Here is an 18,987-nt window from a genome sequence, read left to right as displayed (position 1 = left end):
TAGTAGTTGGCAATAGATGACGAACTATTTATTGTGACAAAGAAACAAAACAACTATATTTTTCTCGATCTCAATAATCTCTATGTAGGGGTCAAACTGACTTGTCTTTTAACCAGCGATAATTATGTTGAAACAGTTACTATATAGCGATAATATACCTTATAACAATCACTGTGAATAAAGAAATATGTGTCGTCGCTGAGGAATAGTAAAGACCCCAAGTTTACTGGGCTAAAAGTTCACGTTCAACCGCTTAATAGGATGCGGTTTCCCTCCGAGAAAACTGCATAAAAATGGACCGATCTTTATCTCGCCCGGAAACGAATATATAATGTTTTATTTCATTCGTCAGAATTATCACCCCAGAGAGGTTTATTAAAACAATACATAAAAAAGAAAAATCAATCTGGTTAACTAGATGTGTAACACGATATTGGGTGATAATATCTTGGATCGTTAGATGTTAGTAATGAAAGCCAGACCTTCTGCAGAGTGAGAAGGGTCCGAACAAAATAAATGATGTATTTAAATCCAAAGCAATATTTTGTAAACGTCCCAGCCTGATATATATACTTTGAGATTAACGATAAAACCTAAAAGATTCTGATACCAAGGATATGACCTCGCCCGTGATCAGGATGACAGTGATTTTGGTTTTTAATCTATAGTGATTTTAAGAATAATAAATGAGAGGAAACACATTCAGATAGATCTGGCTTACTGACATGGATATCTGCCTAGGGACGCATCTCACAATGAGTTGTGTTTAATCCCATCTATGTAAAAAATGTATAAAAGCTCAGCTTATACTGTGTACGCGCCCCTGGTTGGTTGAAAATAAATATGAGTTTGATTTAAGGGTTTGCATTTGATTGTAACTTTTAGTGCAACCAGGGGGCCGTTTCATAAAGCTGTTCGTAAGTTAAGAGTGACTTTAAGAACGACTGGTGATCCTTTCTTACGCGCTAAACCATCGCCTATGGTGTATACCATTTACCAAAAGAAAGGATCACCAGTCGTTCTTAAAGTCGTTCTTATCTTACGAACGGCTTTATGAAACACCCACCCGGTCCCACGGATTACCATCTTATGTCTAAAAATATAAGTAGGCCAACAAGGATTAGTCTATTCTTATTATTGTTGATCTACATTCGTTTTTCTAGGTGTCATGAATCATGCTAGGAAACAGCTTGATACATGTTTTCTTCATCATTCTCATAAACATGACAAAAATTAATGAATTATTGAAATGACTAAACTTAACAATAAACTTTATTGGCTGAATAACCCTTCTAACACGGGGAGGATTTCATGAAACATATACAGTGATTTTCTTTCTCTGGTTACCGTGATAAGCTACTGAAATCCTTGCATCTGATTGGCTCAGAGCTAATCATCACTGACAAGGCAATGCAACACTCCCCAGGCTTACTAGATCGATCTTTCTGTAACACTATTTTACGAGAATGTGCTTTGTCATATCATGAATTACCGGTCTTACCCTGGTTGTGACGTAACTGTGTGTGACCTCTTCGGAATCAACGGTGATAGGTCCGGCTTGCTTGAAGACCTGGGGAAAAGAAAATGACGATTGATATTGACATGGTCGCCAGAGTGCTAGACAGCTAGGAGAGGTCAACATGATATAGGGGTTTTCCCCTTTTAGTATGTGTCAGTGATATGTTAGATACATATCTATTTGTTCTGGCGATAGAATACGAGTTATGATTGTGACTGTCACGCCTACACTATAAAAAATGTTGGGCAGCATAATGTCCATGGGCCGCGGAAGCGGGGGGGGGGGGGGGGTCAGCCCCCCTCTTTTCCAAGTCCGTGTACAAAAACGTAAAAAAAACATGTGATTTTTTGCATGGTCAGCCCCCCACTTTAAAAACCGTTCCGCGGCCCCTGCTGTCCACACAATTATTGGTTGAAACTTTATCCAATTCTGGGTAGTTTTAAACCAATAATGTGTGCTTTGGATGAAAACTACACAGTTATTCTCAATGTCGCATCATCGGACAGTTTTGAATCGGTTTCGTCTAGTGTGACTATGGCAATACGTTAATGCGATGTCATAGATCATGTTTAAGTTTACAGATTGACAATCCGAGCATTACACATGTACACACACCCTTTCCACACTAACCTCCCTAGTCGTCGCACGCACACACCCACCCTCGCTCACCCTAACGCACACACTCATACGCACACCCTTACACACACCCTAATATATTCCCTCACACATACACCCCCGTACCATGCTCGCACTCATCCTCACGCAGATACGCATCGTTACGCCCTCTCACATAATTACACATCCTACAGCGCGCACACACGCACACACCCTCATTTGCCCTCAAGCTCACCCACGCATACACCCCCGAAACTCTCACATTATCCCCTCACACAACCCTAAACTTACACACACGCGCCCATACACCCATCATCTTAATCCACCCCCCCACACACACACACACCCGTTTGAACGCCTACACGCCCTTGTATCGTTAATTATCGATAAATATAAGCGTGAATAACGCTATAACGCTTTGTAAACTCACATCAATTCCAGTCATGATTTTGAGCTGTTCTAGAGCACTTTTCGATTCATCGACCAAGATGGTGGACATCCCCAGAGCTTCGGCTGCCTTAGTGTTTACTTCAGAATCGTCCAAGAAAACAGCCTATAGTAATAAGAATGATATTGAAAGTCAATCAAAGGAGAAAAAAATGTCCATGAATGTTTTGAAGTTGTAATCTAATCTCAAAATGGGCAATCAAATTGAATTCATCTCGCAACTAAAAAAAAACCCGCATCTCAGTTTCATGGGTTTTTTTCTTGATGATTAGCTAATTGTATTTTTTTTTAAAGATTTTGTACTAAAATTCTGTTCGACTTCAATCTTTGTAAGACTTTGTGACAGTATTGATCTGCATATTTTTTATAAGTCACTACAGAAGTGAAAAGATGAGTGATATATAGATTTTAGCATCTTTTTAAGATGATCAGATGATTTTAAATGATACACTTTCTCAGCATGGGGAAAATAGTTTACATAATATATCACTGATAATCACGATAATTGCAGGTAAATCCGGCGGTAAACGGATTACAAGTTCTCGCCTGATGTTGGTAGGATTATTCTATTCTGTTTTGTTCGGGTTTTCAATTTGTGTCTCGTTCTTGTTAGCTTTTTCCTTTAGCCTTCATAAAAACCTCCAAAAACCCTCGGTCACAGCATGAATCCACTCTCAAAAACTAATTCCACTATTTTGTTTCTATTTTACTCTGCATGACATGTCTGATTCATATATTTAGCATTTTATTAAGGCCTACTTGGCTCATTGAAAGGTATGGACAATATAAAGACTGACATGCCAATAACGCGATACAATTTATTTGATATCCATGCAGTGGCGTCGCTAGGCCTTTTCCCGTGAGGGGGGGGGGGATATCGAGGTCCCGATTACCGACGTCCTGCAACAGAGTCATGGTGTCACAGCCCATCTTTCATCAATAGGGGGGGGGGCAAAAATACTTTCATTCATATTTTCCCCGTCACGGCCGCCAACATCTGATTTTTTTTTCTTTTTAATTTTAGGGGTTAGTCCGAAAATGTTCATTCTTAGAAAAAAGATAGTATTTCATGTGGCCTGAATATAAATTTACCATGCGAACGAGAAGCGTAAACTCAAATTTTCGAATGTTTTATATATTTAGACTTGAAAATTGAACATTTCGAGCTGCTTTTGTAATCTTAAACTAAATGCGTATCTAGCTAAACGATCCAATGCAAGCGCGAAGCGCGAGATGAAATTTTTAATATACTGGATTGCAAAAAGACCTGTTAAAGACTGTTCGCCGGATCCATGAATAGAATACATATTTTACCAATCTATAAAAAAAATGCGAGCGCGAAGTGCGAGCTAGAATATTTTATATCTAGACCTAAAAACTCGATTGTAACCATGAAGAGCAGATTGATTGATTTCCGACCAGAAAATTGGCATGATTGGACATTCTAAGCACTGCGTGACCCGACAGTTTATCATTTTCACGACAGGCATCATTCCAACAGCCCTGCGCTTGCGTTACAGATAATTTATCATTTTCCAACATCTCAGACATCTTTAATTACACCAACACACAGGTTTATCTAATCAAACTTTGTCTTTCCCGTCCCATTCTCTCTCTCTGATTTTCCTCTTTCCTTTTTTATTATATTTTCATTTTGTTTTCCTCTTTCTCTTTGACCCTTCCCTTCTTTTTTTCTTTTTTCTTTCTATCTATGTATCATTCTTCCTTTTTTTTCTTTCGTCCTTCCTTTCTTTCTTTCGTTTTTTATTTCTTTTTCTCTCTCTCTTCTTTCCCTTTTTATTCCCTCTTTCTCCCTTATTTTCCCATCTCGCCCTTTTCTTCATCGCTGGAAAGCCAACAACGTCAAATAATATGTTTGTTCAATTTGTTTGTCTATAACTGATGTATATTCATACATTCACATTTTTCTTGACAATCCAGTATGCTTCTTGTTTTGTTTTTAAAGGACATTGTACAAATCTCCTAAAGAAAAAAAAGTATGGCATTGTTGGATTTCCATGTACTTGAGGTTGATCGGATCAATCGTACACTGCAAAAACTCTGGTGTTGATTTACACCAGCCCAGAATCTATATATGTCTACACCAGAGAAAATGTTAAACAACAGATTCGTTTTTGGTCTAACACCAGATAGGTGTTTATACTAAACAAATTAGTATTAAAACAGCATCGGTTTGATTCCAAACTGGTTTTGTTTAAATACTTCTCTGGTGCACTGTTAAAAATGAAGTGCTAATTTAGCACTTAAAGTGCTTGCATAGTGACTGCACTACGAGTGCTGATTTTTTAGTTCAAATTTAAACTAGAAAAATCAGCACTCGTAGTGCAGTCACTATACAAGCAATTTAAGTGCTAAATTAGCACTTCATTTTTTACAGTGTGTGGACACCGTGTGTTGACGTAAGATTCCGGGCTGGTGTCAAATCAATACCCGAGTTAACACTTTGTAAGACGGGGCCCTGATTGTTCTTAATAAAACGCTGATTTGCAATCAAATATGGAACAACCTGCTGCAATCATGGTTCATACATTTTTCATTATTTTGTCCTATGACGAAATTTACAATAAAGAACGTCAAATATAATTATATCTGAGTTTTCTGAAGTGATGTGCCTACAGGTAAACTAAGCTATTCGAACATTTGCCATCCCCATTGAATATACCCCATCGAAATTTTCGTTTGAAAGTGCCCCAAAAAGTGCAGAATTACTTTCCCCGCTATGTCTATATCACTAGTAGTTACGAGACGAAAACAAAGCTGCGATCTGAAACATAATCAGAAATAGTAATTTAAGTAATATGCTAACAAAGGCTGCCAAAACAAACATTGAGTTTATATACAACCTTATTCTGTTTCCTCTCATGCCAATAAATATTAAAAGTGGTTTGAATTTGATACTCCTTGAGCATGTTGAGCTTTTCAAGATTCAGAATGGAGGGGTCACAACTTCGAAAATAATATTGTGCATTACCCCTGTCCCTATATATGTTTATGCATTTTTTGTTCAAGTACTAGTAGATTGTGTGTTCGTCAGCACGACCAAAACTGCGGTGTTAATTTAACACCAGTCCGGAATCTATGTATGACCTTATGCACCAGAGAGGTGTGAAACAACACCAGTTTGAAATTAGATCGATGCAGTTTTGACACTAATTGATGTTGTATAAACGCTTATCTGGAATTAGTCCAAAGCCAAACCGGTGTTAATTTAACACTTATCTGGTGTGGTCATAATTGTCACAGATTTACTGGGGGTATATAGTGCCCCATATTCTTTATTGTTGCAATGTGTGGACAGGGAGAAGCGATGTCAATTACGATATCCTTAATCGCCTACATAAAAGGGCAGCATACTTAATTTCACACTTAACTTGGGAAACCCCGTCCAATGAAGTATTTAATAAATTATCTTGGCCAACATTGGACAAACTCTTTTGGAAATCTGCCTGCTGCACAATGTTTAAAATAATTCATGAACTTGCCCCACCTATACTTTCACGTAGAATTGTACTTCTAGACACCGTACTAATGAGGAACTCTAGACGATCAAATAAACTGATTTTGAGACTCCCAAAATGTTCCACCTCTTTTTATCAATATTCTTTCCTTTATTCAGGTGCCACAAAGTGGAACAACCTTCCGGACGCTACGCGACTAGAAAAGCGGCCAGCCTCCTTTAAATTACTCCTAAAATGATATAATCACAGATAAGAATATGACATCACTTCTCATACTTACAGCACATGCTACATGTATTGTGTTTTATTAGAAATGTATGATCACTTCCTCGATTTGGTTTTTATCCTATGCTATCTTATGCTATTCTTAAGAATATGCCTGACTGGTCAAATATTACATAATTACCTTTGCTCCTGAACTCTCTCTCTGTTTACCTCTGGCCCTTTCTCTCTCTCTATCTCTTTCTTCCTATCTTACCATGTCCTTTTACTTTCTCATTCCAAATCTTATTCTGATGTGTATATATATTTTCTTTACTTATGTTTTCTTTATGTTATGAAATATATGTTTTTTGGTATTTATGCAGAGCCCTGTGGAAGACCAGCGATTTTTAATGAATATTTTAATTGTATATATTGTGTAATTTTGCATATTTGTTTGTATAAAGCTGAACAGGCTACTCTGGATAAAGATGTGAAATAAATAAATAAATAAATAAATAAATAGATTCCGGATTAGTGTTAAAATAACACCACAGTTTTTGCAGTGAGGCTTTGTGAATCTGCATGTACATGAATAAAAAAATATGTAGGCCCTTAACAAATGTTGACAGGTAGGCCGCCCAATAGGCTATACTTGTATTCAATGCTCAGTTTTCTGACGTACATAGTTCACTACGGTTTTTGCGTATACTTTGTATATGCTGCATGTATTATATCTGCTCATTATTTTCCATGATATTATGCAACTTCTAGTCTATTCATCAACAATGTTGATATTTTCCGCTAGTATTTGGATATTTTCGAATAAAAGAAGAACCAAATTATTCAGCCTAAGATCAAAAAGATCAAATCCAAATACTCGGATTTCTAAAAAAATATCTTATTTCTCACCCTATTACACAACATTATCAGAATCCGTATCGCTTCGTGACAATATAATAGACTTTTTTCGTAGAAGACAGAAAATGAATAAATGATTAATGTAAAGTTGAGGGATTGTTGACTTCAATAAAGATTTAGAGCTTGAATTCATATGTCCTGCTAAAAGGAGAAATTCGTGAACATTATATAGTAACGAGCATGCCCCGGACTTAAGTGTATTTGGGTGGCGGGGTACCCATGGCAACAGCATCTCTGACTGGGCGTGGCCAATTTGACCTTGCTCGTCCTCTCCCGAGAAAATCGCCTGGTCAGGACTGTCCAATCTTAAAAAATTCTCCTTCACAAATTATGTGAATAGAACAAAATTACACATCATTCTTTCTATAAATTTATTTGGACTATACTTTATCAGCAACGACTGAAATGGGACAACTGTCACTTGAAATACTTCTCACGAAATACCTATGGGAATCCTTTTCTCTTTTCCATTGACACTAAATTGGCAACACAGTGTACGAGGTGCTTTGCACTCTATTATGGTCACTTATAGGTGTCGTCATCTGATCTTAGAAACAAGTATTCATTACATTCGGCTCGATTGAACTTGTAGGTCATACAGCTTGGATGCGTTATGGTTAACACATGTAGGTTTATACATTTGACCGACATTTTTTGTATGCTGAAATCGGAGTAATCTGAGAAATACAGCGCAAACCAAGTCTAATCTAGATTTGGTATTTCATGCACTAGTGACCTTACTAATACAATCATTTAAATTTATTTATCTAGATATATTACATTTGTTTTGTTTATCCATTAAGAAAATACCCATTTTCAAATAATGAGGATCAATCATTTAGATAAAATACGTTTTAATGTGTATGCTTTTTAAATCCGCGTTTAAGAAGAAAAGTCGTGGTTTCTCAAATTCCCTAAATAATTACGCGCCAAATAAAGTTCAATCACATTTTTTTTTCATCGGGCTTTACTTCATTTATAAAGCATACTACAAAGAAATATAAACTTTTACGATTAATACAGAGAGAGAGGGGGGGGGGAGGAGGTGGTGCAAAGAAAGGGGAGAAAGTAAAAAAGTAAAGTAGGACGACAGGTGATTTTTTTTTATAATCCAGGGGTGTGTTTCACAAAGATTTAAGTATGACTTAGAGTCGCACATAAATGTCTAGTTGCGCGCAGTATAAAAGGCATGACAGCATTGGTCAGATCATGCCAAGAGGACGCGCACTACTGCGTATTGATCAATAAGATTGTGCGTTGCATATCATGTACGCGTCGACATTTAAGTCATGCTTAAATCTTTGTGAAACACCCCCAGAGGGAGAGAGAGAGGAAGGGTGATTGAAAAAAAAACATAGACAAATAGAGAGAGAGACACACACACCCACACACAAACATACAGAAAATATGGGCAGCGGAGAATTTTAGGTATATATATTTATATATATATACTGCATACCTGGTTTGCTTCGGCGCCAAGTCTCGACAGAGCCTCCTGAAATATGCTCGGGTCCGGTTTTCGGACACCTAACCGACACGATTCCACAAATTCGTCAAAGTAGAGGGTAAACGCGGTTAATCCGCCTGCTGCATAGGCTCGGTTTGAGGTGTTGTCAATGTAGTTGTTTGTGAGGGCACATGTCTTAACACCTGTTGGAAGGAGGGAAAATACAGAAAATAATCATATTTCCTCTTTAATTTCATGACTTAACAGGAAACAATGAATCATGAATAACAATATGATAATAATCGCATAATGATATTCAAAATACTATCTGATCAAATTGATCAATTTTAATCTTTTTGTTCATAATGTATTCATAATGAATTGTAAATATGAAATTGTGGTGATGCGTTGTAAAATGTCGTCTGCTTTAAGCCGCCGTTTGTGTGGTTTATATTGTAAGGGAAAAGGTCGATTCTTCGGTCTACTGTTGTGAAGTTATCACAGGAAAGGTCTAACAACAAAATAAAACCTTCAGCCGTTTCACTTATATTTTTACGGCTAACAGGCAAACACACAAAAACCCTAAACTATCCCTGCTTGAAAGAAGACAGTGTCACACAGTATGATCACAGTGTGTTTACACTGTGGGCTATGTGAAAATATCATTCACACTGTTAAAATGCTCATATTTTGCGGTGTGGAGACATATTCACACTGTGGACACCTCGACAGTGTGACTGTTCAGAGTGTGCGCACATGGTCGACGATGTGAATATGCGATTCACTCTGTTGAAATGTTCAGATCTAACAGTGTGAAGGGTGATTTCACTTTTGAGTTCCACATTGTGAACACACTGTGATCCCTTCGTATTATTTTGTCCAATCCCGATCCAAACGATCGCGCTCATGAAATTTAGCCGTGCAAATGAGTGTGGAATTGACTGTATTTTTGTAGTATAGCTGTATAGGCGTAGTTAGTATATAAATCTAGCAGTTTTCTTGACCGAAGTACTGGGAAGCTGGGTCTCGAATTAGAGAACCCCTAATTAACCCGAGCCAGAGTCATCTGAACCCAACCTCCATAATTTCACCATGCACTCTTAAAAAAAAGTGAGAACTCATTCTGATAATTGGTGTATTTTTGTTGGTGTTCAGGTGTTACTAAGAGATTATTAACAAGGTATACTATGCACGTCGGTTGTCGTATTAAGGAACTACCAAGGGATTGTTAATTAGTGCCCTTAGACGTTTTATTTGGAATTTAGGGTAATGAAACCACCAAGTGTTCAAGCGCCAAAGAAGGTGTGACACTTCTGTTAAATGAGTCATCAGATGTTAGAAAAATTATGGAAATGTTAGGGAATGTATTACTTCAAATGACTGGTAATCATTGCTCCACCCTATTTGAACTATCGTCGATGTAAGAATATAGAATCCGTATTTATGAACATGATAATAGTGGCGGGTCGTAAAACAAAGTGAGCAGTATAAAAAAAACAACCTTTCTTCAATTTTTTTGTAATTTATAGACCGATCAGGGACACAATGGAAATGGTGAAAATAATCCAAGAATTTTCCTGGGGCATAAAAATATACCGACATCTGTACATAATTATTCTTCGCAGATTCTTTTCTCTTTTTAAGAATAAAGAAAAAGGAGACAGGGAAGATTATAAACGTTTTATATCTTTGAAAGGTGATCTGAAGAGGTTGGCTCCACAGGGGGCCAGAGAAAACCGCCAATATACCGTAGCATGACCATAGTGAAGAGTTTAAAGAATGGAGGAAAATCGAAGTAAGAAAAAAAAGGATATCAAAAGAGAGAAAAAAGATCGAAATTTATCACCGCTGCTATATTTAATTGAGATATAACTCACTTTCAGGTCGCCCCCACACCTCCCAATATCAAAAAAACTTTGGCACCGCCCCGGGATCTGCCATGTGCTTATCAAAATCTTTAAAGTAGCTTAAGCCTAGATAAACTCGATAAACCGTCTTCTTCAAACAAATTATGTTTAACAGTTTGCTATATATTCAAAAGCGTTTTTAAAATGATTTTAATCAAATAATTGCCTTAATGATTCAATTGATAATGAGTGATAATTGAAATGATCAAATGACGTAAAAGCAGAATTTATCCCTCCACAATGCACCATAATGAACTCTTGTGGCAAGATTCTAATTTGATTCGATACGATCTCGATGACAGATGACAGAGAGTCTTTTTTCCTGTCTTAGAGATTCACATCTCGATAATATATGATAACGATTTTTTTTTTCTGGAGTGACGAAAGCAGAAACGCAATGGTCGAAGATCGGACGTATGACATCATAAGAAAGAGATACGTAATCAAATTAACCCCCGCATATTCAACTACGTCATCAAGTTAATAGTTCAAATAGGGTTAACTTTATTTTTAGTCCAGATAATTGGATGTTCTAATCAGGAAATCATCCTTTCTAAAAACCGCTTAAATTTCCTGCTGTTTGTGTTTTTAAGAAGCCAGGCAGAATGAAAGCTCGCACCATTTCAGGATTAGCAAATATTTTTTTTCAGCCGCAGCAGTTCCATGATTTTAGTTCAATATAATGTGATTTCAGAAATGGGGTTGAATTATAACGAAACCTTGGTGAAATTATCTTTGAATGACAGGTATTTTTAATAGTTATACAGAAGGGAAAGGAAATACCTTCAATTTGAACGTCTGAATAGTTCGAAAGTAATCCTGTGTATGCATACAGAGACAATGAAAAATTGTATATGCCTATATACATTATATGGTGCGAATTGATATGAGCGATTTTGTTGATAGGCGTTTTGTATAAAGACAACACTTCGGCTTCTCATGTATATAGTGTTCAAAAACAATTTCAATTTCCAATCAATTTTGAAACTCAGTCAAAAATATTTTTATGTTTACTGTCTATTAAAACGCCATGGAAAGAAAATAAAAAGTGCACCTTCCAGTTAAAAGAAATGATTTTTTTTTTGCTTAATTCCAAATGTTAAAATCAATTCTTTTGTATGTTGTAAACTGCTCTAAATTTCGGCCCTACATAGTGATGAAGAATTGCAATGGCACTGCCTATTTTACGTGGTGTAGCTCACAGATAATTCAACGTCAACGATATCATTCTATGCAGCACGTAACATCTGAAACTTAAACTTGGGCGGAGCTAAAAGCCCTGGGTGGTATTCTGAGATCCATTTTATCTCAGATAAAATAAAATATTTTATCTCCGTTAAAATCAGTGAGATAAAATGCCCTTAAAATCTCTCCAAATTGGTATTCTGAGAACCATTTTATCTTCATTTTATCTCTGTAAGACACACCTACTTTTTAATCAATATCCAATTAGAAACGCGCTTTTATAGCTCTTTCGTGTCAGTCAACCAATGGAAATCCATTCCACAAGGAGGTGTGGCAAAGGGGTGAGATTGCGTCAATTTTGACTTCAAATACGCTTGCACTATACGCTCGCGCGTCTTTACAGAGATTTCTTTTTAACAAAAAGGACAATGCTCTCATCTTTTTTCGAGGTCTGTATCGCATCTTTTCAAGCATCATTTCAAAGACAATATTAGTAAAGACAAGTCTTATGAAATACTTTCTTATTGTACAGGAATAACGTTAAGGTGTTATTCTTAATAAATATATAATTTTTCTTCATTTTCATGTCAACATTTGGGGTTAATTCACCTAGAAATATTGGTGAAATCAACGTCGCAGAGATAAAATAGCCCCTACCCTCTTTTAAGTTTATTTTATTTTTTCTTCCAACTATCTTGGCGCAAGCACATCATCTGCGTTGCAATACCCAGATACGCGATGCCTTTGTCTACGCAGGTACTGTTTTGTTGCGTATCATTAAAAGTTACGCAAGATAAAATTTATATGCAAGATAAAATTGTAAATTTTATCTGAGTGATAAAATGTCATCTCTGAATACCAATTACATTTTAAGAGATAAAATAAAATATTTTAAAGATAAAATGACCTCAGAATACCACCCCAGGACATAAGCTGGAAAGCACAGATTTTATAATCCCAAATCATGGGCCAAATACAAACGATTTCGCGCGGGGGGGGGGTCTTTCATAATAATAAAATTTACCCTATATGCAATGCACAGAAGTAGAGGAAACTAATCAGAGATCCCAGCCAGAGAGACCTCAGTTTAAATTGGAGTTGTCGTGAAATTAAGAGGTGTTTTTACAAGTAAAAAAGTGTTGAAGGTTATGTCCAATCATGTATTTCCTATACGGTAATTACAGAGTATCTGCGAACGAAATGAACAAATAAAATGCGTAGTCATTGCAGTCTATGGGACAGGGTCTATAACTTGACTGTTATAGCAGCAAGCTCTAGTATATGCTCGTTTCCCCCTGTCCTAAAATATACTCTTTCCTGTAATATTTGCCGCTGTTCGGTTCGGATCTGTTCAAATTTGACATTTATTTGACAAGACCTGACAAATTAATTACTAAGGTGTATGCATGCGTTGAAAACATTGACATTCGGGTTATTTTTGGCCTAGTATGTGACTGCTAAACTGCTGTTGCTGTTGTAAAGCCCTCATTATGGGGGTTGTCAGGTTGGTCCTATAGTTTAATATCTATTGTGCACAACAAGCTACCCCCGATTTATAACGAGAAATGCATTTTCTCCTATTCATATAACGTCCAATATAATGTCTCAATCTCCCCTTAGTGTTTGGTGTGGGTTTAAATTCAAATTTGAATTTGAATTTGAATTTTAAATAGCACATAACATCGAGGTTATTAGTAAAAAATTATACAAACGAGGTACCCTTAATTCTAAGGTAAACACTGCACATGCCAAAGCAAAATGATGTGTAAGATGGTAATGTGTATCCTTGTTTTTAATAAACCCCGACCGGGCAATAGAACTGGACATTAGTACAAGTCATTAGCAATATCTCATGTTAGCTAAAAATAAATGCCGCGTCACGTGATAAAATTCAGCCAATCCTGTGATTAGGATCCATATAATTTATGTATAATAAGATAGTGATGTGTATCATTGTTCTTTTATAAACCTTCCTCAATTAAAGAAAGTTTCCTGTTAGCTAAAAACAAATGACTTGTCACGCGACATATTTTCAGTCAATCATTTGATTAGGATCCAAATCACCATATTATAATACATAATATTGCCTGATATCGTACCGTGTTCTTTTAGTACGGCTACAGCGTTGAGCATCTCCGGAATAAGATCCGGATCTTTGAAATGGATCATCTCGGTTGCACTGAACCTATCCGGTATCACCAAACCCTGCTCCTCGGCTACCCGCCTACATTCCTGCTCGAATTCGGTCGCAAACTAGGAGAAAAGAGATGGGAGAGAAAGCAAGGTCAAAAACAAATAATTCGGGTAAATTTTCGACTAAATAGTGTAAAACCCAGCGCACAATATATGCTATCCGAAGCGATACAATTATTTTTTAAACAAATCATATTTTGCATTAAATATGAAGGTTCCAAGAAGTAGACCTGTTTTATTTCAAATTCAGCATTATATTAGGAATAATAAAATCATAATTTTACTTTGCGGCAAGCCCTGTGGTCGGAGTAAATCCAAATTGGCTTTAAGTTGCAGCCGATGATGACGTCATTACGATTTGAAATTTAAAATACTTTTATTCCTACAGGTAGGATCGAATTTGACTAAGATTCGATTTCAGTAGTCCTACCACTATTCTGAACTCTGATCGCTAAGATTTTATCCGCTTGAATGTTCATCTCAAATGTTCGGATCGCAACGAATGGGATAGTGGGCGGTGGGCTTAAGAGACCGGTCCACTTTCTCACCTTCCTTCAGCTCTCTGTATGCTGCTGACAAAGAAGCTAATCATTCTTGCTTTTATTCACCAATTAAATTTCATTTAAGGTCCTAAGACTATAATTTCATCCTCTTGACGACTCGTCCGAATCGATATTGAATGCTTTAGCTATTAAACCGTTACCCTCCAAACTAGGTTACTTTTAAATTCATTTTGGAGTGTCCTTGGGTTTTTTTTTCTTGCCAGAGCTTTTTTTAACAAGTGCACACCAAGTTACCAATAATGCATATAACATTTCCATTTATTTGAAAGCAGGATAAAAGAGCATTGTATATGAAATGCCTTGCTCACGGGCATAGGTGCCGCGGCCGGGGATCGAACCCGGACTTTTTATGTATAGCCAGGCGCCTTAGACCACTCGGCCACGGCACCTTTTGTTCGCAGGTGGTCGATTCTTCAAATGTGTCATTACCTTTCTTGATATCCAGTGCATTTTTTTTCTTTAAATAAAGGCCAGTGAATATCCCACCGACGTTGTGTGTTTCAGGATGTGGGGAATTAATTAACCTCCCTCCAACGGGAATAAAACCTTTCTTTGACTATTAAACATGTTAAATGATTATGTTTTTTTTTAATTATTCATTTCTTCCTTCCCTTTGGTTATCCGATTTACCCATGTTGCATTTTGACACATACTTATTAGGTTCTATTGTATGTCAAGGCAGATTTGAGGGGTTGTGAGCAACCGAAACTACCGGCTCTTCCTCCCGAAGGGGGTAACACGGAATCCTTTCTAAACTTTATAGAGTCACATTAATGTCATGGATTTGGGAAAACTAAAAGATTATGAGTAAACTGCTTCATAGTAGCACGCAATGAAATGTTGTACGTGTCGATCAATATCGGCGTACGACTTGACAATTTTATTTGGTAGATTAAAAAAAACAAGTTCGTCAACCACAAGTCTCGCCTGATTTCGCGATCAATAAAATATACAATGTGATCTTTTGACCCCTAGATCACTTTTGACGTTATCACCCTTATTTACACACCCATGTGGTATTACCCAAGAATGTTGTACCAAGTTTAAATACAATTGATGCAGAAATAAAGGAATGAGAACAAGGTGAACAAAAACTTGACCTTTTGACAACTAGATGACCTTTGACCCATCATTCTTGACACCACCCATGTGGTATTACCCAAGGATCAAGTGCAAACACAATTGATGCAGAAATAAAGAAATGAGAGCAAGTTGAACAAAATTGTCAAAAAAGGATGGACGTAACCTCATATCATTTGAAATTTTGACCCCTAGATGACCTTCGATCCCATCATCCTCAACAACTTGCATCTTGTATTACCCAAGGATCATCAGAAGCAAGTGTGATCAAAATTGATGCAGAAATTAGAGCAAGTTGCACAAAAACTTCAACAACAAAAAAAGGATGGACGTGTACTGATATCATTTGACCTTTGGATCCCTAGTTGACCTTTGACATCATCATCTTTATGAACACAGATATGGTATTATCCAAGAATCATATGTACCAAGTATGAACATAATTGATGCAGAAATAAAGAGAGGGGAGCAAGTTGAACGAAAACTTTAACATTTTTGTAACAGACTAAGTAACAGCAACAGACTAACAGACGAACATGCAAAAGACTAGCTGGAAAAACGATTACTAGGTTTCTGCCAAACCTCGTTCAGGCGAGACAAAATATTGTTAATAGCAGTTTTGTACCTTTCAAGTTATTGCCATCGTTAGTATGGGTTTTAAAAATAGATAATATATTACACCAGAGACAATTAGTAATAGCATTTCTTTAATGAAACACATCAAGAGTGGCTATTTTTTTTTCAATTTTCTTGAAAGGAAATCACGAATATTTGACAAAATACATGACAGATAATATAGGTATTTTTCGCCATTCAACCAATTATAAAAGATAAATTGTCCTAGGTACTGGCTAAAAATATCCCCCATATGATTTTTCACTGATAGGGGCACTCCGATCTTATGCGTTTAAGTAATCACAAAGTACAAGAAAAAATATAAAGAATTATTAGTTGAGCAATGAACGCAGGGCTCGACTCTTTTTTAAATAGACGTGTACGAAAAACGTTAAAATAACCATCTGATTGTAATTTTGTTGCATGATCCCCCCCCCTTCGCCTCCATTTAAAAATCTTTCCGGGTTCCCTGCAACAAACTGTATATATTTTGTATATTCAACAATGAAGTGTTTTATGTCTGTGTTTACCTGAGTAACTGTTAGTTCCCCCGTTTCAAGGCGACCGAATGTGTTGTTTGCCCGACCTTGCGATATCACGTTAAAGATGAAATTCCTGAAGATAAAATAAGAAAAAAAAATGAGATTAGTGAAATTCATATGCGATTCCATAAATGTTACTTTCAAATTACATTGATTATAAAGGAAATGAATTACTGTCATCACGTCAAGTCTCGAATGAAACTCGAAGAACGTTTTAGAATTGTCCAAAGAGTTACTACTCTCTAAAAATTTGGTTAAGGTACAACTGTGTAAATATTATTGCGTATTCTGATATCAAAATTATTAAAATGTGCAGTGACAGCTAGTATTTTGTTATTTTTTTGTGATAATGTTTAAAATAGGCATATTTCTCTAAAGGTAATTCAACGCCCCCTATCGATGATGCTCAATATATTCTTTTAAAAGGGCTTTTGATTTCATTGTGAAAAACTTGGGGGCTACATATCATCCCGAACGTTCTAGGTCATGCATAGTCATAGGATGAAAAATTAAAATTATATGCAACGTCAAGTCATTAAACCCTCACGATCCTTGGGGTGGGAGCGTCGATCCCCGGCATTATTTCAAGATTATACATGAGTGATGACACGACTTAGGACTTTACAATGAGATAGCGATGCGAGGGCGCAGGCACGTGGGGCGCCCTCACGTCCATGTGACCAGAATACTCAGTATTGCTCAGCGGTCTGGCACTGACCTTCTTGCCAGTACCACACTGTATGGAAACCAGAAGCGAATTTCTTTATCGATATATCATATGAAATGTAATCAACAATTTCTCTACCTTCTTGGTGTAATGCTTAACTCAGCCCTATCAACGCAAAATGCAGGGATATGAACTGTTTTGCTGGCTGTTTGTTTGTTCTGAGAATATGACACCAAACAAAGATTGAGAGGGTAAGGAAAATGATGTCATCAAACCAGACCAGTGAGCAATCCACTGTGATTTGTCATGACTCTTAGCCATTATGTATATCAGGTCAAGGCAACATTATATACAATCGTTATCCCTTTTCTTTAATAAAAAAAATGAAGAAAAGAGATGCCATAAGAGTCTCATCATAGATTACTCATCCAGGGTCTCACTGCTGCAATATTGATGTTTTTAATACTCATTATCCAGACTGACCTGACCTTGGGAAGAGCATACAGCTTGGATTCTTTATCACTATAACGGATATTTGATGAATAAACCTCCTTCCTTCTCGCTCATTAAGGTGATGAAATAAAGCGAAGAGTATGCGCCAAAATGCAATTAGGATGATATTCCAGAGGCCAGCTTGCTTCTGTAACTGATTTTTTTTTACGAAATGATATCGACATATTGGTCAAATCACGACATGTCGGTGAGTGACCCCTGCTATCAGACTGACGAAATAATTATTTTATTGCATTACGATACGATGCTAAGTGACACGATCGGTGTTTACGACCATTACTACCAACAGCCCGTTCAAATCTTAGTTGTACGAACAGCGTATCAACATTCGAACATTACGACTGCATGTAAGAAGACGCAAAAGAGTCCTCAAAATAAGTAATCGTAATAAATACGTTGTCAATACGACCTCCCATTCGTGTTCGCCCTGGTCCCACACGACAACAAAAAGAAGAGTAACCCCCTTATGGAGTCAACAACTAATCGTCATACCATGCCGAACGACGTTGCTACGATACATTACGATCTATGTTTACGACCATTCCGAACAACAAGCTCGTAAATGTTCGAGCTATTGTAAGGGAAAGACGACATAACAATTGTCATGATTTGAAAGTATGTTTTCAATAATTTAGACCTCGCCTAACCATATAAGTCAAACAACCATCATCACTACAACTTCGTGGAGCGTTGTGGCCCAGTGGATTAGTCTCCGGACTTTGAAACAGAGGGTCGTGGGTTCGAATCCCAGCCATGGCGTAATTTCCTTCAGCAAGAAATTTATCCACATTGTGCTGCACTCGACCCAGATGAGGTGAATGGGTACCCGGTAGGATTTTTCCTTGAACGCTATAGCGCCTATTAATATGGCGGCTCAGCTACAGCCGGAGTAATAATATGATACCAAGTATCAAAGCGCAGTTGGGTATATGCACATAGTAACTGCGCTATATAAATGGACATATTATTATTATTATTATCCTAATATAAAGATTAAAAGTAAGGATAAACCATTTTGCAGCGTCGCTTATTTTCGAATGAATCCAAAAACAAATCGACCTTTCAGCTTCCAAGTTAGACTCCCCTCGAAATA

The 18,987-nt window shown here is 36.9% G+C and overlaps 1 protein-coding gene across 2 annotated transcripts in view; it reads right to left on the bottom strand.

Annotated features, from left to right (window-relative positions):
- The window catches only part of LOC121428539 (bifunctional epoxide hydrolase 2-like), a 64,732-nt gene that overhangs the window by 21,988 nt on the left and 23,757 nt on the right, over positions 1-18,987 (bottom strand). For both annotated transcript variants that reach the window (XR_005971810.1, XM_041625314.1), the window contains exons 2-6: positions 16,703-16,787; positions 13,821-13,974; positions 8,642-8,832; positions 2,565-2,687; positions 1,502-1,570 (exon numbers count right to left, since the gene is read on the bottom strand). Coding sequence is in view for 1 of the 2 variants with exons in the window: in XM_041625314.1 (XP_041481248.1) it covers positions 1,502-1,570; positions 2,565-2,687; positions 8,642-8,832; positions 13,821-13,974; positions 16,703-16,787 (622 nt within the window). In the remaining variant the exon portion in view is untranslated. The remainder of the gene's footprint in view (positions 1-1,501; positions 1,571-2,564; positions 2,688-8,641; positions 8,833-13,820; positions 13,975-16,702; positions 16,788-18,987) is intronic.

The sequence above is a fragment of the Lytechinus variegatus genome, chromosome 1 (assembly GCF_018143015.1).
Source record: "Lytechinus variegatus isolate NC3 chromosome 1, Lvar_3.0, whole genome shotgun sequence".
NCBI classification, from domain to species: Eukaryota; Metazoa; Echinodermata; class Echinoidea; order Temnopleuroida; family Toxopneustidae; genus Lytechinus; species Lytechinus variegatus.
The sequence above is the reverse complement of the archived record's forward strand: the minus strand, read 5'-3'. Positions and strand labels throughout refer to the sequence as shown.